Here is a 19874-nt window from a genome sequence, read left to right as displayed (position 1 = left end):
TCAGATATAATGTGAACTGCAGGAACTTGAGGAAGTAACAACTTTGGATGGGTGAATTCTTAAGTCTTGCCTATAATCTGTAACAGCAAGAATGGGAATACTAAACCAAGCTTTTCTAACATTTCATAGAATCAGAGAATGGTTTGGGTTGGAAGGGACCTTAAAGATCATCTAGTTCCAACCCCCCTGCCATGGGCAGGGTGATCTTCCTCTCGCCCAGGTTGCTCAAAGCCCCATCCAACCTGGCCTTGAACACTGCCAGGGAGGGCGCATCCACAGCTTCTCTGGGCAACCTGTTCCAGTGTCTCACCACCCTCACAGTAAAGCATTTCTTCCTAATATCTAATCTAAATCTACCCTCCTTCAGTTAAAACCATTACCCCTCATCCTATCACTACATGCCCTTTTAAATTTACCCAATAAGAAGCAAGAATTAGTGCCCTGACCCATCTTTTCATATAAAAGTATTTTCTGTCATTGCATATAAGTTGTCATCCAACATTTAAGCATGTTAGTCATGGCATTCAGCAAGTCAAAACATGTTACTGGATGTGCCTCCACCCTTCTGACCTGGAGAAGAGTTCTGCCTCCCTCCTAGTGATATCACATGGTGGTAAAAGGACATGGCAGATATGCTGTCATCCGTCTCTCTGAATAAAACTGTGCTCTAGTTTAGAAATAACAGATAACTATAATATTGCTTACCATTGTTCTGAATAGTTCTGTAAGTCTTCAAAGCACCCTACACGTTACCTCTGTAAATTTCACCACCCAGAAAATACGGTGGTAAAAATGGACATACAGCAAATGAACCGGGACTGGGGTTCACATCTTGGTTTCTAATTCCATAGTTCTCTCCAGAGGACTATGCATCTTCTCCCAAAGAATATTCTTCACAAATATAGTGATATCCTGATCCTGTCAGTCTGAGAGCAATTCTCTGTGTGTTGTTCCAGGATCAGCACCGCAGCACATTTCCTGCCTGAACAAATCCAAGATGATCTAACCCATAGCATCTTGACAGATTTTTTTTTTACCAAAATACTTTTCTCATCTGAGGAGAACAAGGCAGTCAGCAATTACAGCAGTGTGTATGCATGTGCATGTGTGTACATATATAGTCATACATTGTTATATGTATACATACAAACATATGTAATCATTTTTTTTTCTTTACATGACACAGTATAAATGAACTTTCATTACTTCTCAGTTTACTGAAGCAATTATATTTCATTCTGCTAGCAACACATGGAGCTGTTGAATGCTAATGTAGGTAATAGTTTCTGCTCAACCACTTTGCTGACCAGCAAAAGTCGCAGCAATGTTGACATTCTCACTTTGGGCACCTTCCTTTAGCGTCTGATGGAATTTCGCCTAAAAACTAACCTGAGAAATTGAAACTTCAAGTTTCAACTGGAATATGAATCTTTTCCAAATACAGAAAGTCATGCTTATTAACATGCTTTTCTTCTCCTGAAGTCTACGGGATTTTCTTTATTGCTTAGCACTTTGTGAAGCAGACATTTTGAAGCCTGAAATACATTCACTCTGTTTTTTCTAGCTCTCCCAGAACACGGTTCAGATGGATTCAGTACAACTATGCTTCTGGTGTTGACTCCTGGGCTATTGATAACGTGGTCCTGGCTACAGGGTGCCCCTGGATGTGCTCAGGCCACGGCATCTGTGATGCAGGTCATTGTGTGTAAGTAGCAACCTGCTTAACGTGCTTCATAGAAAGGATGTTGTATTTTATCCAGGCCAGATGGATAACACCTTTTCCTCCCAATTTGTTGCTAGGTGCGACAGAGGCTTTGGTGGTCCGTACTGTGTCCCTGTCATTCCTCTGCCATCTGTCCTGAAGGATGATTTCAATGGTAACTTGCATCCAGACCTTTGGCCTGAGGTCTACGGTGCTGAGAGGGGAAACCTGAATGGTGACACCATCAAGTCTGGAACAGCTCTCATTTTTAAAGGGGTCAGAGATTACTTACATTGAAAAAAATAATAAAAAACAGTAAAGTTAAAAACAGAAAATAATTTTTTAGTTGTTTCCCCCGTATGTTTATGTCAAAGTATTTAGGCTAGAATTTGACATTTTTATTTTTATTGTATTTTTTTTCCCTAAATATGCACCATGTTTCTCACAGTTGTTTTTTATGAACAAATGGGTTTCATCTGTTTGTTGGCTATTACTTTCGTTTGTGGTATAAATTCCTCCTTAACCAAAGGAAAAGAATGAAACTCTGCAGCTGACATTCTTGAGGCCAAGTGAGTGGTTTGGAAATATAGTACCATTACAATCAATGGTGTTTGTGTCTTGAAATCCTCTGACTGGCTTTTGAGTATTTTGAATTATACAAATTAGTCAGCACTGTAGTCTATATAATCAATGTTTATGTAGTTAGCCCGTGTTTTACTTAATTCTATTGTTTTTAAGTTTTCTGGCACTTTAAGGACTTTTTTGTTAATTACAAGTTTTAAAAGGCCAGGAAATATCATATTTTCTGAACTTCTCAGTTCTTCAACAAAACACATAAATAGAAACACTTTTGCTCACATAAGCACACAAATTTTAAGCTCACACATGAGTATTCATATGACACTATGAATTCAGGTGCCCCAAAAAAGCAAAGTTTAATAACTTTGGGTGTAGAAATGAATTCTTTATAAATAGTTCTTTGCAAAACTTTGACTCAGTTCAACCTCTAAATCACAAATCACAGGATGTGAATTGTCTAAAACTTGGAATGGTTGTTCCTGCAGGTTGTTCCCCTGGAGGAAGGGGTCTGAGAAAGAAGGGAGCTCTGAGAGGTGGAGTTTGCCAGAACTCTGCAGAACAGGGGCTGACTCTGGCCCCAAAATATTTTTGAGGCACAGAAAAGAGCTCCTAGAGAGGAGTCTTCCTGCCTGGAAATTAGGGTGCTTGGCTACTATACAATTTACCCCTAAAGTGGGTATACTAGCTTGGACTCAATGTGTGAGTAAGTCAGCTGCAGTGCTTGCAGCTCAGATCCCATCCCAGTGGTTCAGAGCATGAACTGAAGGAGCTGTACCTCTGTCTGTACCTGATCATGTAGTTGTGCCTCTGGTGATGACACACACCCATATCTAGTCCTTTCCTTACTATGGTTCACTTTGCCAAGGCTATCACTGTCCCCATTTCTGCCTGGGAGAAGGTTTAGGACAGAGAGCTACCTCTCTTGCTACCACCAACAGTCAGTAGCAGACAAAATCCAGACAACAGTACACTGCAGAGCATCTTCAATAATGGGAACTGTGATTCACACTGTATATTCTGTATTTGCAGGAAGGACTGCGAATGCTTGTTTCAAGAGATCTAGATTGCACTAATACTGTGTACATCCAGTTTTCATTTAAATTTATTGCCAAAGGTAAGATCACTGTTGATTTCCTATCACTTCTCAAGCTTTATTCGTATGAATAGAGCAGCAAAGAGTATGGATTTACATTTTCAGCTTCAGTGTACATGATCACCAGTTTATGGTAGACAATATGGGAACTTGTTTGAGATTCTGCATCATCCCTACCTTACTACCAGCCTACATGGCCGTCTGTGCAGTTCCTAAGAAAAAAGTAAACTGTGGTGGTGTCAAAAACAGCACAGCTAGTAAAGTCTTTGAGCAGAAGAGAAACAAAATTGCTCAATATTTTTTAGAGATTTTGCAGTATGTTAGGGAAAAAATGAATTTATCAGTTTTTTAAGTCATAAAATGGTGCCTATAGTAGATTACTTAAGGGATGGATAAGGAACTATAGGGTTTTTCTTTTTCAAGCTACAGTCCACTGCATTAAAAGCTCTTACGTAGTAGGTATCATAGGGATGAGTAAAACTCCATAGTTCTATTTCATTGTGTATGAGTAATAGTCAGGCTTTGCAAGCGAAGTTTTCACATTGGTGTAACAAGCTTGAGACAGTTCCTCTAGTACAAGTATTTTCAAGCCAATGATTCAGTCTTACCCTGCTCCAAGCCCCAGCCACCTCTGGCTTTGCAAAATAATTTTATGCAAGTCAGGAGTGACACGGTGGAGAACCACTAACATGGCTGAGAGTTTGAGTCACTCCCATGCAGTCTCCGAAGTTTTTCCCAGCATTGCTTGTAGAACCGGCACTTCCAGGCTGAACTCTCAACATGCAAAAACCCCTCTCCCTTTGGTGGAAGGTGGAAGATGTTCATAGCTTTTGCGGGAAGCTTGGCACTCTGGGACTGGACCCGAACTGACTCGCCATTTGCCAAAGGACAGCGTGAAAATAGGTTTGAACCACCTCTGCCTTCCTAAATAAATACCTTAGCCAAATCTCTGTATGGGCAAGTAATGTAGCTCTTTCTGAATTAACTTTGATTCCCTTTAATAGGCATTTAATCACATATGTTTGGCTATTTATTACTATTGTTTAAGTAAGTACTTTATGGAAAAGAGAGAAAAAAGTAACAGCCAAAAACATAGCATGACCCAAAACGATAATATGCCCAGGATTTCATGTTTAAAAGCAAAATCTTTGTGAAGACTTCTTTGACAAAACCATGCCTTGGAAATATTTCTACACATGATCCTTGTCAAAATATTAAAAAATATGATGAGTATAAACATCATTCTGAAAGGCAGGAATAGCCAAAGGCTCACGGCTGGATTTTGACACTTGGCCCAAGAGGTAAAGCGGTGAAACTCCAGCAGAAATCTTTTATCATTAAAGCTATATGGCTTGCTTGCTCTAGGCCTGGATCCAGGACTTAGTCCCAACAAGCTCCCTAATGTTGAATGCAAACTAATACAGCTGGGCGCATCTCTCAGCTGTAAGCTTTAAGAGCAGTGTGTTGTTTACTGTTGATTGCCACAGATAAGCTGAAATCAGCTCCTGACTGCAAATGTCTCCTCGCTGCTCCATTCTACACGTGGTGGTTGAAGAGACTTTGTGCTGGAGCAGAGTGGAACAGAAGCGTGCACATCAGGCACTTTGCCTTCAGCAAATTTGGTTAATTTAAGAACAGAACACACGAAAAACTTGGAACAGTGATGCACAGTGAGGCAGGGATGAAGAAACTGTCCCTTAGTCCTTTTCTGCTGCTGGATCCTGCCCTCAGACTGAGTTTTTGGGGACATGCCATCACTGTGCCACACTATGAAGGGAGTGGAGGGTGTAAATTTGTCTGAGTGAGAACTCAGCTCAGAGATACCATCACTCAGACCCTGATGTTTCTGGTCAGCAAGTCAGGCATGGGCCAAACATACCCTGGGGACTGAGCTTGTGCAGGGTAACCAGCATCAAGTGCGAGTGCTGGGCTCTAATCAGCATATGTTAATAGCTAGGGCTGTAAAGAGCCTTTATTGACTCTTTAAAGCTTTAAGTAAAAAAAGGAGGAAATGGTAGTCAGAAAATGCAAATTTTACTCTCAGTTCCACCACTGATTTTTAGGCCCAGCTTAAAGCACAGAATATTGCTTTGTTGTTGTTGTTGTTGTTAAAACATGCTAATAACGATCCTCAGCACTTCCCATCAATTATATGATTTCTGGGCATGAATATGCTCATAGTGGTGTCTGCAGTCAGAACCATAGACTATAAATTTGTGAGGATAAGGACTGTGTCTTTATCTGCGGATGCTACAAATGGTGATGGTAGAGTCTGGTACCTGGGAAAAACAAGCAAATAAATATTGAATTACTGAAAAATGTCTGTGGTAGCTGGTTTGTTCTAATCTAAGATTAGATAGCATCTGAGTAATTAACTGTGACCATACATATAATGAAGAGCAATGTAAATTTACCCCCTAATTCATTAGAATTTTGCAGACAGACAAGCAAGGGAAAGCACAGGAAGAGGTATATTTAAAATACACATATAACGTCAAGTTATTGTTAAAGGAAGCCCATACTCTGTAATAGATGTCAGAGTAACCTAATTGTATTTACACTTGAAGAAGTGTTTTTGAGCTAGTGTTTTTTAAAACTGGATTATAATGAACGTAAATGCATGTCCTCTCTGCTCCAGGCACTCCCGAGAGGTCTCATTCCATCCTGCTGCAATATTCTGTCAACGGTGGCATCACTTGGCACCTGATAGATGAGTTTTACTTCACACAAACTACAGATGTCCTCTTTATTAACATTCCTCTGCCCTATGCAGCCCAAAGCAACGCGACGCGGTTCAGGCTCTGGCAACCTTACAACAACGGTAAGGAAGAGACACCCATGGGACTCCAGGTCCACACTTGCACAGCTCAGCATCTGTAAGAGGCTAGATTTTTGAACTCAACAATAATAGAGACTCTTAAATCGTGTTTTCTTATATTTGAACTCCTTCAATTAAAATTATCACAGGATTACGTTTACTGTTCTTACAAAGTTGCTCTATGCTTTAAAGTAAAAGTACCTTAACCTAATATCCCTTGACTGTGTGCAGGAGACTATCAGCTTTGGTCCTGGAGGGACTGGGAGATCAAGCAACATGGATAAAGTTAACTTCACTCAGGTTCTTCTCATTATTTTTAATGGACCTGATTCTCGTTTACACTGAGGCCCCATTAGAATGCTCCAATTATACAAAAGTGTCCCAAGTGTAAATGGGAACTGGGCCTACCTTGCTCAGAAATAACTAGGCATTAAAAACCCATTTAGAAAGAGTCTGTAGTGAGCAGTTAATCTTTTGATTAAATTGTAAAGGACTGTAGAAAACCACAAGAAGAATGCAGCTCATTCCTCTTGATTACAGGAGATGTGCCAGCTGAAGAAAGCTCTCCTCTGCTCTCAGTTACTCTGAGCACATCTCTTAGCAGGAGCTGACATTAAGGGCTCTAAAGAATTCCAGTGATCATTTAGACACAGTGATACAGCAACAATTTATTCCATGCAGGCAAATGCCTAGCGCACCTCTAACAAAAAAAAGCAAATTCAAATGCAGTCCTAAGAATCCTGTTCCAGTTCATTCTTCTGATGGGTCCTGCCTAAATCATTTAACTAAACTTTTCTTGCAGACTTTATCCTTAAGTAGAAATTATATTTAAAAGAAGATTTTTAACTTTCTCTGGTCAACACAAAGACTTCTAGATAGATGAAATAACCAGTTACACAAAAGATCTGGCAATCTAATCCTTCCTCTCCAGTTTGAAAGCACAAATTTTGCAACATATTTGAATTCATAATCCATTGGAGAGAAGGTCGCTCAGAGTTTCCTTCTATCTCGAAGAGCTCTTGCCAGGCAAACACAAGCTGCTGAGTGCAAGGAAAAAGGTGCAGAATGAAATCACCCTTTCATGATGCTTGGGCTCTACAGCAACTGCTCATTTAGATGATTCTTAATTAAAGAAGACATTGGTGCTAGAGTTTCAAAGTAAATGTGATTTAAACAGAAGATAATTGTTCAACACAGGTTTTTCACCCTTCAGTTTGTTGTGACTTCTATAAATTTTAGAGGAATAAAAGTTAAGTCTGTAGGGTCAGGCTGCAGAGCAGTATTGGGAATATTTTCATGGAAAATGAAAATTTTCTATCTTCCATTTTCATGGAAAATGAAAAGAGTGAAGCCACGCTTTTAGCACCCTTTTCTTCATGTAATCCATAAATACTGGCTGCTGTTCTGCTCTCTAACAATAGTAGTATTAGGTCTTAATAAGAATGTTCCCCTTTTCTTTGTAGGCAAAAAAGAAGAAATCTGGATTATTGATGACCTCATTATTGATGGAAATAACCTAAAGAATCCCGTGATCCTTTTGGATACATTTGACTTTGGTCCCAAAGAGGACAACTGGTTTTTCTATCCTGGTGGAAACATTGGGCTTTATTGCCCATATTCATCTAAAGGAGCTCCGTAAGCATCTCTCAGCAATAAATTAGAAAGAAGTGACTATGTAATAAACTGAGTCTAAAGTACTCCTTTCCTTTTTTTACAGGGAAGAAGATTCAGCTATGGTATTTGTTTCAAATGAAGTTGGAGAACACTCCATTACAACAAGGGACCTGAGTGTAAATGAAAACACTATAATCCAATTTGAGGTATTTGTCCTCAGAAAGCTATTTTGCCTTTTGCTCAGAGAGTTCTGTTCTTTCAGGTTCTGCTCTTTGGTGTATTTGTCCAGTTGTTATGATTGCCAAGTAGAGAAGCCTGTTTAATTTCCCCTGTAATTGCTTTGGTATTGCTTTCCCTCACGTGAGTGTATCATGAAGATTTTAATACACAGATAAGGGAAATTTCTGCCTCAAAGTCTTCTACTTTCTTGCCTAAATTACTACTTTGTCCATGCCTATATATTTTCACTGATAGCATTAAAGTCCCTGTCCTACAAGTTGGAGAGTCACCACTGGCAGACAAGGTGATGAACAATATATAATGATTCAGACATATAATGGTCCAGATTGCCACTTCACAGTCTGCTCAGGATAAGTATGCAGCACTTCCATGAGCTGACCCAGTGGAAAGCTACAACTTCATCTGTGACACTAGAAATTAATTTGTCTTGCCTGCTGGCTTAACTGCACTGTTGTACTTTCTCAGAGAGCCAAGGTTCTGCTTTCCTTTTGCTTCTGCCCATGCTTTTATAGATGCTCTAGAGGAAGCTGTTCTTTGGCCATGATGGTCTGAATTCATCCCATCTGAGGGAGTCATCTAAAGCTCATGAGTAAGGAGCGTATTTTTTGTGCTTGTCATACAGTCAGTGGAAACAGTTATCCCAATGACAACACATATTCTAAACTAAACTGTGTTTCTGGTTTATCCTAAAATCTAAACTGTGCATTGGCTAGGGCAGCTACTGATGGGAGTAACCATTTAGCTGAGTATGTATTAGTTTAGAGGGGTCATTATATTGTCATTAAGAAATTGTAAAAGTATCTTTCATGTAAATTGTCATGCCACAATTACCAGGCTGCTTTTAACAAAGATGTAGCATGCTGTAGCATTAAACAGCAAATGATACCAGTTTATAAACAATTACTAAAATGATACTAAGAGTTTTCCAAGAAAACTAGGCTTAGCTGTGTACTCATGCACGCTTCAGTTTGTCAGGCAGCTAATTCATAAATTATTGAATGCAAACCATTTTCTGTTTTAAAATATAGATTACAGCCTGTAGAACAAAAATGTTTCAGGTCACTTTAAGGTATTCATAAGTCTTCAGAGCATTAACCTCATAAAATCTACATGCTTACTTCCATATGTGGTAAGAACATTGTTTTCAGCTCACGTTTTTGAGGACATTAGTATAAATGAAGAAGTTATGCATAATGCAATAGAGTTTCTCTCTGTGCCTCAGGACTCAAAACCTATATTGGGTCAAGCATCTCTCTAAGCTTCCAGATGAGTAGACAACCCTTCTAGTCAAATGTAGGTTGATGGGATTCATGTGCACTGAAGACTGATGAAGGAAATTCGATGTAGGATACATTTTCAACATTCATGCACAGTTCTAAGTAATACTGGGTTTTAGAAATATATAGATTTTTCATTACAGAGCACCATGTTAGAAAAACACTTATTTTCTGCTACAAAGATATGTAAAAACCCTAAAATGTTTCATAGTTTTAGTACAGGCTTTGCATTTCATTGGCAATGGGTTTTTATTTATTGCACGGTGAGTATACTACATCTTATTTTATATGACAGAGTCATCCTGTAAGGGAACTAGTTCTTCTTCTTTTATATAAGCAATTTGAAACTAAAAGAATATCTTAACATCAGTGTGAAAGAAAAGCAGACTAATTTGCACTGGGTGCATGCAGAAAATATGTCTTAAGAGGTCTCAGATTCTGTACAAAACATCATTGTATATTTTTTTCAGTAGTAGAACTGTTGTTTATGTAAGTTTTCTGCATTTTCTACTGTAGCCTACATCAGGAATCTTGTAAGAACACCCTGAGAAGTTTGACACTGCCAAACTATGTTTTGGTGTGACATTGAATCTAAATCCAGTCCAGCTATGATACTCTTTTAATGCTGCCTCCTATGGCTTTGCTGCTATACATGAGCAAACGGGTAGTGAGTATGAAAGCTGAGGAGCAAACATATTGAAGTGACACAGCACACACCCTGTGACATAAGGTTTTTTCTTTTTTTGGAAGTGTAACATAAAAGAGGAACATAGCACAGCTCAGCAATTTAACAAAAAGTTTATGTTTGCACATTTTGGTTTAATATTTCTGGTTTTAAAAATGCACATTTTTTTGGTGCTGTGATTACTTCAGTACCTGCCAGAAGACTGCAAGAGCTGATACATTTGCTCCAGCAACATTAGCAGCTCTCCTTTGGGATTTTTGTCTAACTAACTTTACGGTTTTCTCTTAGGAGAAGTAGTTAGGGATTTCATATTACATTCATTTTATGATAAGCTGGAGTGCGATGTGCCCATGGACAGGTAGGGCAATGTGCAAGAGTTCATGTTCACGTGCACATCCTGAGTGCATCATCCCAGTTGTTGAATGAATTCCCAAATCATCATTTTCCTGGGCTAAATAAATACTGTACCAAATGGGGGAGGCTGACTAAGACAAAGAGTGACTAGGAGTCCCACAGCCTGCCCTATGTCATCTTCTGCATTTCATGTCTTGGCGCCCAGATCAATATCGGCTGCACCACTGACAGCTCCTCTGCAGACCCAGTAAAGCTGGAGTTCTCACGAGATCTGGGGGCGACCTGGCACCTGCTGCTCCCCTTGTGCTACAGCAGCAGCAGCCACCTCAGCTCCCTGTGCTCCACCGAGCATCACCCAAGTAGCACTTACTATGCAGGCACCACCCAGGGATGGAGAAGGGAGGTCATTCACTTTGGAAAACTGCACCTCTGTGGGTAAGTGTCCAGCTCCTATTCCTGCCCAGCTGCTCGTTGGTTTGATTTGATTTCTGTTTTCCATCCAAAATGTTCTCCCAGCACAAGAGAAGTCCATAAGAACTGTGGCACTAGAGCAGACCAGTTGAGCAGTTTTTCTCTGCTTTTAGTCCTGAATGGCAGTTAGCGTTCAAGTGATTCCCAAAAATATATTGTGCCTAATGCTAACATAGAATAACCACAGATAATTTCCTGTTTATCCATCTATCTAATTGGTTACATTTTTATGGAAGTGGGTTGCACAATAAAATGAATGCAAAACTGACTATCTTTAAAGCTCCTTCAATGCTCTTTACTGCAGTGCATTAGCCATTTGAATTCATCAAGGATATTCTTGCATGAAATTTGAGATGCATTAGAAAAATGCAGTAAGATGTGAGCTAGTATAAACTTGATTCTACTTCTGTGTAAGGAAATGGACTTATCGAAATACTTGAGGTCTGTTGTAGCTGCAAAGTTCTCTGATTCTAAGAAATTAACTGCTGCAGTCACTCGGGAACTTAAAGTTTGTGGGACAAACCAGGTTGGATAATAACAGATACATAGCATAGAAAAATACTACGTGCTAGCAGGCATAATAATATGTAACTTTTCAAAGTATAAAACAGTATTATTTACTTTTTCAGGGAAACCTGTCTTCTAGCATCAACTCAGTTTATGTAAAAGATCACATCATTAAGGATTAAACTGTAACACGTATGAATGAAAATGAGCTATGCACCTTTATGAGTCTATGCAACTATGAGACTCAGTATGAAACTACTGCATGCAATGGGCCCTCCATTAAATAAGTGGCCCCATATGTGCCTCTGAAAGTATGAAAAGACCTATATAAGAGATGAGAACCATGTTTGGAAAGCCTGGATGGTTAATAATTTAAGAAAATGTTTAAATTTTAAACTTGAATTTTCTTTTTTATGACAGCTAACATTTCAAGCATGGAATAGGTAACCACCTCTTGCAGCAGCTCATTTGTACTTCTGGTTTTGCCCAAAAGAATTATTTGGTCCTTTACCCAACTACTAATGCATCCCTCCAAATGAAAATTTTGACTATGCAGACTTCTAACTTATTTAAACCTTCCAGATATTTTGATTTAGTCCTCTGTTGCTCAATGTTTCTGTCCCATTCACCTGCTTTCCCTCCTATTCCTTCCCTGCCACACTGGGCCAGAAGCCAATTGCTAATAGCCAGCCAAACCCAGCAGTGCAGAGCAGCTTCCATGTGGCATTCGGTGCCATGAAATTCTTGGGCCAGAGGGCTGAAGGGGGATTTTCTGCATCAGAATCCACTGGAATAACAAGAAAAAAACTCCAAACCTGACTTCTGTAATTCTAAAATAAGCCCAGCCTTTTCATCCCCAACGTGTCAAGTGATTATATTTAAATGAACAGGAAGACATTTTTAATTATTTCCACTACGTATGTTATTTTGGAAATTAATATATATTCTCAGCAGATAGCTGTAACTACAAATTAGTATTCCAGTTAGGACCTGAAGGAAAAGCCCAGGGCCTGTTGAGTCAATGAAGAAGCCCCTACCGACTTCAGCAAGACCGGTATTTCACTCTCTGCTTCAGACACGAGCCACACTTCACCCACGCCTGAGAGAAGGAGCTGACGTGCCTCAGGGATGAAACAAATCCCGCCCGTGGGGCTTCTCTGAGGAGAAGCTTACAACACCTCCAGCCTCACATTTGTGTCCTACATCTCAGCGCACACTAAAATCAATGTTTTTGACTTCCAGCAGGATTCTGGTTCTTGGGTATCTTTCTTGAAACTGTTTGTAGTGTCCCCACTCATCAGCTATTCCTTATCACCTGAATTCCCTCATCAAAATTATGTTTTAGTAAATCAAGATAAAAAAACTCGTCAGCTACCTGAGCTATTGATTCACCTGCTGCATTTAGGTATCTCTAACAAGACACATTAAACACGCAATGCAATTAAGTGCTTTCCCCTTTGTCACGGTTTAAAGCTGGGCTGGCGATTAAACCTGCAGCAGACGCTCTCTGTTAACCCTCCCCCCCCACCCAAAGGGAAAGGGAAAGGGAAAAGGGAGAGAGACTTACGGGTTGGAAAGTTAAAACAGTTTTAATAAACCTATAATAATGAAAAAGAGTATAATAATAATATTGGAATAATCAAATATATACAAATATATATACAAAACCAAGATCGAGCTCCCCCGATGTCGGCAACGTCACCACCGGCACTGCAGGGCAGGCTCCGGGAAGGCCCAGGCTGGGCCTAGCGACGGTCGAGAGCTGGATTCAGGGATGCAGATCAGAATCGGGGGCAGCAGGAAAACAGTCGGAGTCCTCCTTGGACACCAGCCATAGCAGAAAAAGCAAGAGCGAGCAAGAGGGGCGAGACCCTCGTGACCCCCCCGCTTTATACCGAGAATGACGTGTATGGGATGGAATACCCTCGTTGGTCAATTTTGGGTCACCTGCCCTGTCTGCTCCCCCCTGCAGCTTTGCACTTGTAAGCCGTGAGGAATCCAGCGGTGACCTTGGTTTCTCTAAGAAAAAAGTACAGCAAGAGCCTTACTGCACAACATCCCTACCGGTGCCTCAGCGATAACTACAAACTTCGAGCGTTATCAGTCCTGGAAGCAGACACTGTCTGCAAAAACATGCAGTTAGTTTCAGAAAGTGCAGTTATTTAGAGGAGACTTAGCTGAAAGTAAAAATCACTGAAAGGAAAATCGGCCTGGTTTAGGCCAAACCAGGACATTCCACCCCTTATTCCATACCATTCACGTCATACTCAGATCACCACTAACTTTTCATTTTAAAATATATACAGATAACATTAGTTTATGATTCATCTCTATACAGAAAAAAAAAGTTCATCAAGTTCATTTAGTTCAGGATTGTGGGTTTCCATCTGGCTAGGAGTCTCTCAGGGCAGGAGACATGGTATGAGTTTTGTCACAGTTCATGCCCACGGGTTGCAGGTTAAAGATGTCAGTCTCGAGGAGGTTACTGGACGCCACTTGCAGCTAGCTCTGGTCTCGTCACCACTGTCTTAACCTGAAAGACACTTATGAACACTGTTAGTATTATGCAGCAATTAACATTATACAGTTCAGAATTAAGTATTCTCACCCAAGATCAGATCACCTTCAGGGACACATCGGACTTCACCATCCTGCAGCATTACCCACCAAGTACATCCAGGTCCTTGAGCAAAAGCAATCCCACGAATGGGTTTACCTTTGCCCGTAGCAGGAAGAACCCAGACAGTTTTTCCCAACAGATTCCTTTCATGCACCACAGGGACTTTATCCCCTTCTACTGTATGTAAAAGGTCTGACTGAGCAGGGCCAGCTCGGTTGATAGATCCCCTGGTGTTAACTAGCCAGGTAGCTTGTGCCAAATGCTTATCCCAGTTTTTAAAGGTTCCACCCCCCATTGCTTTTAGGGTAGTTTTTAACAGCCCATTATACCGTTCAACTTTCCCAGATGCTGGTGCATGATAGGGGATGTGATATACCCATTCAATGCCATGCTCTTTGGCCCAGTTATCTATGAGACTGTTTTTGAAATGAGTACCATTGTCCGACTCAATTCTCTCTGGTGTGCCATGTCGCCACAAGATTTGCTTTTCAAGGCCCAGAATAGTGTTCCGGGCAGTGGCATGGGGCACAGAGTATGTTTCCAGCCATCCGGTGGTCGCCTCCACCATGGTAAGCACATAACGTTTACCCTGGTGGGTTTGAGGGAGTGTGATATAGTCAATTTGCCAGGCCTCCCCATATTTATATTTCAACCACCGCCCCCCATACCACAAAGGTTTTAACCGTTTGGCTTGCTTAATTGCGGCGCATGTTTCACAATCATGGATAACCTGTGCAATAGAGTCCATAGTTAAGTCCACCCCTCGGTCACGAGCCCATCTGTATGTTGCATCTCTTCCTTGATGACCTGAAGTGTCATGAGCCCACCGAGCTAAAAATAGTTCACCTTTATGTTCCCAGTCCAAATCTATTTGGAACACTTTAGCAGCCTGATCTGCTTGTTGGTTGTTTCGATGTTCCTCAGTTGCCCGACTTTTAGGTACGTGAGCATCTACATGACGTACCTTCACGATTAGTTTCTCTAGCCGAGTAGCAATATCTTGCCACAGTTCAGCAGCCCAAATAGGTTTACCTTTACGCTGCCAGTTGCTTCGCTTCCACTGCTTTAACCACCCCCACAAGGCATTTGCCACCATCCATGAGTCAGTATAAAGATACAGCCTTGGCCACTTTTCTCGTTCAGCAATGTCTAAAGCCAGCTGGATGGCTTTTACCTCTGCAAATTGACTTGATTCACCTTGTCCTTCTGTGGCTTCCGTGACTCGTCGTATGGGACTCCATACAGCAGCTTTCCACTTCCGATGCTTTCCTACAAGACGGCAGGATCCATCGGTGAACAGGGCATACTGCTTCTCATCCTCTGTTAGTTCATTATATGGTGGGGCTTCTTCAGCACGTATCACCTCCTTTTCTGGTGGCATTCCAAAGTCTTTGCCTTCTGGCCAGTCCATGATCACTTCTAAGATTCCTGGGCGATTAGGGTTTCCTATTCGAGCCCTCTGTGTAATTAATGCAATCCATTTACTCCATGTAGCATCAGTTGCATGATGAGTAGTAGGAACCTTACCCTTGAACATCCAGCCTAGTACTGGTAATCGAGGTGCCAGGAGAAGTTGTGCCTCAGTACCAATTACCTCTGAAGCAGCTCTAACTCCTTCATATGCTGCCAGTATCTCTTTTTCAGTTGGGGTGTAATTGGCCTCGGAACCCTTGTATCCTCGACTCCAAAATCCTAGGGGTCGACCTCGAGTCTCCCCTGGTACTTTCTGCCAGAGGCTCCAGGTAGGACCATTGTCCCCAGCTGAGGTGTAGAGCACATTTTTAACATCTTGTCCCATACGGACTGGTCCAAGGGCTACTGCATGCACAATCTCTTGTTTAATCTGTTCAAAGGCCTGTCGTTGTTCAGGGCCCCACTGAAAATCATTCTTCTTTCTGGTCACCTGATAAAGAGGGCGTACAATCTGGCTGTAATCTGGAATATGCATTCTCCAGAAACCCACAACACCTAAGAAGGCTTGTGTTTCCTTTTTGTTAGTTGGTGGGGACATAGCTGTTATTTTGTTGATCACCTCTATCGGGATCTGGCGACGCCCATCTTGCCATTTAATCCCTAAAAACTGGATCTCCCGGGCAGGCCCCTTGACCTTGCCTCTTTTTATGGCAAAACCAGCTTGCAGAAGAATTTGGATGATTTTCTCCCCTTTGTCAAAAACTTCTGCTGCTGTATCACCCCACACAATGATGTCATCAATGTATTGCAAATGTTCTGGAGCTCCACCCTTTTCTAGTGCAGTCTGGATCAGTCCATGGCAAATAGTAGGACTGTGTTTCCACCCCTGGGGCAGTCGATTCCAGGTGTACTGGATACCTCTCCAGGTAAAAGCAAACTGTGGCCTGCCCTTTGGTGCCAAAGGAATAGAGAAAAATGCATTAGCAATGTCTATAGTGGCGTACCACTTGGCTGCCTTTGACTCCAGTTCGTATTGAAGTTCTAGCATGTCTGGCACAGCAGCACTCAGCGGTGGCGTAACTTCATTTAGGCCACGATAGTCCACAGTTAATCTCCATTCTCCATCAGACTTTCGCACTGGCCATATAGGACTATTAAAGGGTGAGCGAGTCTTACTAATCACTCCTTGATTTTCTAATTGTCTAATCAGTTTATGAATGGGGATCAGGGAGTCTCGATTGGTGCGATATTGTCGTCGGTGCACCGTGGTAGTAGCAATTGGCACCTGTTGTTCTTCGACCTTCAGCAACCCCACAACAGAAGGATCCTCTGAGAGGCCAGGCAAGGTAGACAGCTGTTTAATGTCCTCAGTCTCTACAGCTGCTATACCAAAGGCCCATCTATACCCTTTTGGGTCCTTAAAATACCCTTTCTTGAGGTAGTCTATGCCAAGGATGCACGGAGCATCTGGGCCAGTCACAATGGGGTGCTTTTTCCATTCATTTTTAGTTAGGCTCACTTCGGCCTCCAATACAGATAACACTTGAGATCCTCCTGTTACTCCTGAAATACTGATAGATTCTGCCCCTTTATGATCCGATGGCATTAGGGTGCACTGTGCACCAGTGTCTACCAAGGCTCGATACCTTTGTGGTTTTGATGTGCCAGGCCATCGAATCCACACAGTCCAATAAACTCTGTTGTCCCTTTCCTCCACCTGGCTGGAGGCAGGGCCCCCCTAATCAAGAAATGGATTTGTGCTGCTCACAGGGACTGGACCTTCATTTCTCCTATTCACACTTTGGAAAAAGGAATTTGAGGCCCATCTACCCTGACTGGGGTCCTGCTCACTGGTAACTGGAGCAGCCATCCTCCTAGAAAAATTCTCTCTGGTATTTCTTTTAGCTTGCAACTCACGTACTCGTGCCTGTAGGGTACTGGTAGGTTGTCCATGCCATCTGTTCATGTCTTCCCCATAACCACGCAGGGCAAACCACAGGATACCTCGTGATGTGTTCCGTTTCCTTTGAGCTGGTCCTGTAGGAGGGCGTTTTCTCTTAACAGCTGCAACGCGCGCCTGTGTAGGTAGAGAGTCAAGTTTATTCTCTATCCTGGACAGTTTGTCTGACAGTTGTTTAAATGAGTCCTTGTTTTCCTTTGTCAGTTTTTCCACAGCCGAGACACGGGCCTGCAGTGGGGAAGAAATACTATCTTCATACTGTCGCATACAGTTAGCCATTTCATCCACACTAGGTCGTGCCATAGCATTTTCTCCCCAGACTAATATTGACAATGTATGGGTATATGTCGGTGGAGCATTCTTCACAACCTTCCGGAACATGGATCGGTTGCATTCCACTTCATCAGGATCTACAGGATCTACAATGTCCCGTGGGTGTCTATAAATGATCTCTTGCACAGCTAGTTGTCTAAGGTAGTTAATACCTTTTTCTATAGTGGTCCATTTGCTTAGGTGGCTCATAACATCATCTTTATAGGGATACCTGCTCTTTACAGCTGACAAGAGTCGCCTCCAGAGACTGATAGTGTTTGACTTTCTTGCAAGCGCCTTATCAATACCACCATCTCTAGACAGGGATCCCAACTGTCTGGCTTCTCTGCCATCTAATTGCATGCTATCCGCCCCATTATCCCAGCATCGGAGCAGCCAGGTAATAATTGGCTCACCATCATAACGGCTGAAATCTTTCCTTATATTTCTCAGGTCCTTCAGGGATAAGGAGTGGTAGGTTATCTCTACATCCGAGTCCTCCTCCTGTGATAGTTCTGCTTTAGAACGACCTTTCTTCTGTGATGGGTCTGCTTTAAAATGACGATCAAGGGAACCCCCATCTGTGTCGGGCCCTGACTCTGCCTGGGAAGGGCCCTCACCTGGGTCCTGTGATGGCTCTGCCTTAGAAGGCTCTGAGTCATCATCCTCCTCTTCACGAGCTGATTTCTTTCTGTATTTCTTCCTGGTTACAGGAGCAATTGGTACAGATTCGTTAGATGCTGGACTCTGAGTAGATGCAGTGGCTGTCGTGGGAGTGCTGAGACTCGTTAGAGTCTGAGTAGCTGCAGTGGCCATCTTGGGGGGTGTAGCAGCTGTGGTACAGGCTGCCGAGGTTTCAGTGGATTTAGTGGCTGTAGCGGCAGCACACGCTGTAGGATCTGAGGTGGCTGCACAACATCTACAACTGTCCCTGCACCGATATTTAATCTTATCCCACATCAGAAACACATTCAGGACAACCGAAAATAAAAACATGCCACCTAGACAGCACCATCCTAATTTCACAAAATCTAGAGGAATCAGCTTGGCAGAAAAGGAGAAGGTACTATTTCCCGAAGTAAAATTGGAAGTGTAATCATTAACATAATCAGCTAAAGGACGCCTGGAGCGTGCAGATGAAGTTGCTGCTACTGATTCGCGATTAAAGCTGCCCATCATTGTGTTATAGAGATAAGAGATCGGAATAGTAACTGCCCAGTTTATCACAGCATAAATCAGTATCAAACCCCATACCAAAACAATACATTTCGACCAGCGCCCACTGCTAAACCGCATGTAAACATTCATAAGAAGCAAACAATAACACAGTGCCCACGGCAGGTAAGGCATCATTGCAATACTCAACTGTGAAAGAAACTCTATAAAAAGACGAGATAACACAGTACTCAAAAATGACATCAGCATCTTCCCTATCTGTTTTAATTTCCAACCCCTCGTAAATCTCAAAGGAAGAAATCTGATACTCTCTCAGCTGAGCTCTCCAGGTCTCCTCCCGCCGGAGCTGGGATTCGACTTATCAGAGCAACCTGTTGGAGCTTCTCTCGAGCCCCACGTTGGGCGCCAATAAATCTGTCACGGTTTAAAGCTGGGCTGGCGATTAAACCTGCAGCAGACGCTCTCTGTTAACCCTCCCCCCCCACCCAAAGGGAAAGGGAAAGGGAAAAGGGAGAGAGACTTACGGGTTGGAAAGTTAAAACAGTTTTAATAAACCTATAATAATGAAAAAGAGTATAATAATAATATTGGAATAATCAAATATATACAAATATATATACAAAACCAAGATCGAGCTCCCCCGATGTCGGCAACGTCACCACCGGCACTGCAGGGCAGGCTCCGGGAAGGCCCAGGCTGGGCCTAGCGACGGTCGAGAGCTGGATTCAGGGATGCAGATCAGAATCGGGGGCAGCAGGAAAACAGTCGGAGTCCTCCTTGGACACCAGCCATAGCAGAAAAAGCAAGAGCGAGCAAGAGGGGCGAGACCCTCGTGACCCCCCCGCTTTATACCGAGAATGACGTGTATGGGATGGAATACCCTCGTTGGTCAATTTTGGGTCACCTGCCCTGTCTGCTCCCCCCTGCAGCTTTGCACTTGTAAGCCGTGAGGAATCCAGCGGTGACCTTGGTTTCTCTAAGAAAAAAGTACAGCAAGAGCCTTACTGCACAACATCCCTACCGGTGCCTCAGCGATAACTACAAACTTCGAGC

The 19874-nt window shown here is 42.2% G+C and overlaps 1 protein-coding gene across 1 annotated transcript in view; it reads left to right on the top strand.

The window, feature by feature from the left end:
* RELN (reelin) overlaps nt 1-19874 on the top strand; it is a 314463-nt gene that overhangs the window by 245685 nt on the left and 48904 nt on the right. Inside the window, 7 exon segments of the mRNA XM_068402522.1 lie at nt 1565-1705; nt 1801-1978; nt 3311-3395; nt 6013-6195; nt 7656-7827; nt 7910-8012; nt 10568-10797. Of these exon segments, the coding sequence (XP_068258623.1) occupies nt 1565-1705; nt 1801-1978; nt 3311-3395; nt 6013-6195; nt 7656-7827; nt 7910-8012; nt 10568-10797 (1092 nt within the window).

This window comes from Nyctibius grandis, chromosome 5, assembly GCF_013368605.1.
Source record: "Nyctibius grandis isolate bNycGra1 chromosome 5, bNycGra1.pri, whole genome shotgun sequence".
Taxonomy (NCBI): Eukaryota; Metazoa; Chordata; class Aves; order Nyctibiiformes; family Nyctibiidae; genus Nyctibius; species Nyctibius grandis.
This window is presented reverse-complemented; position numbering and strand designations above follow the sequence as displayed.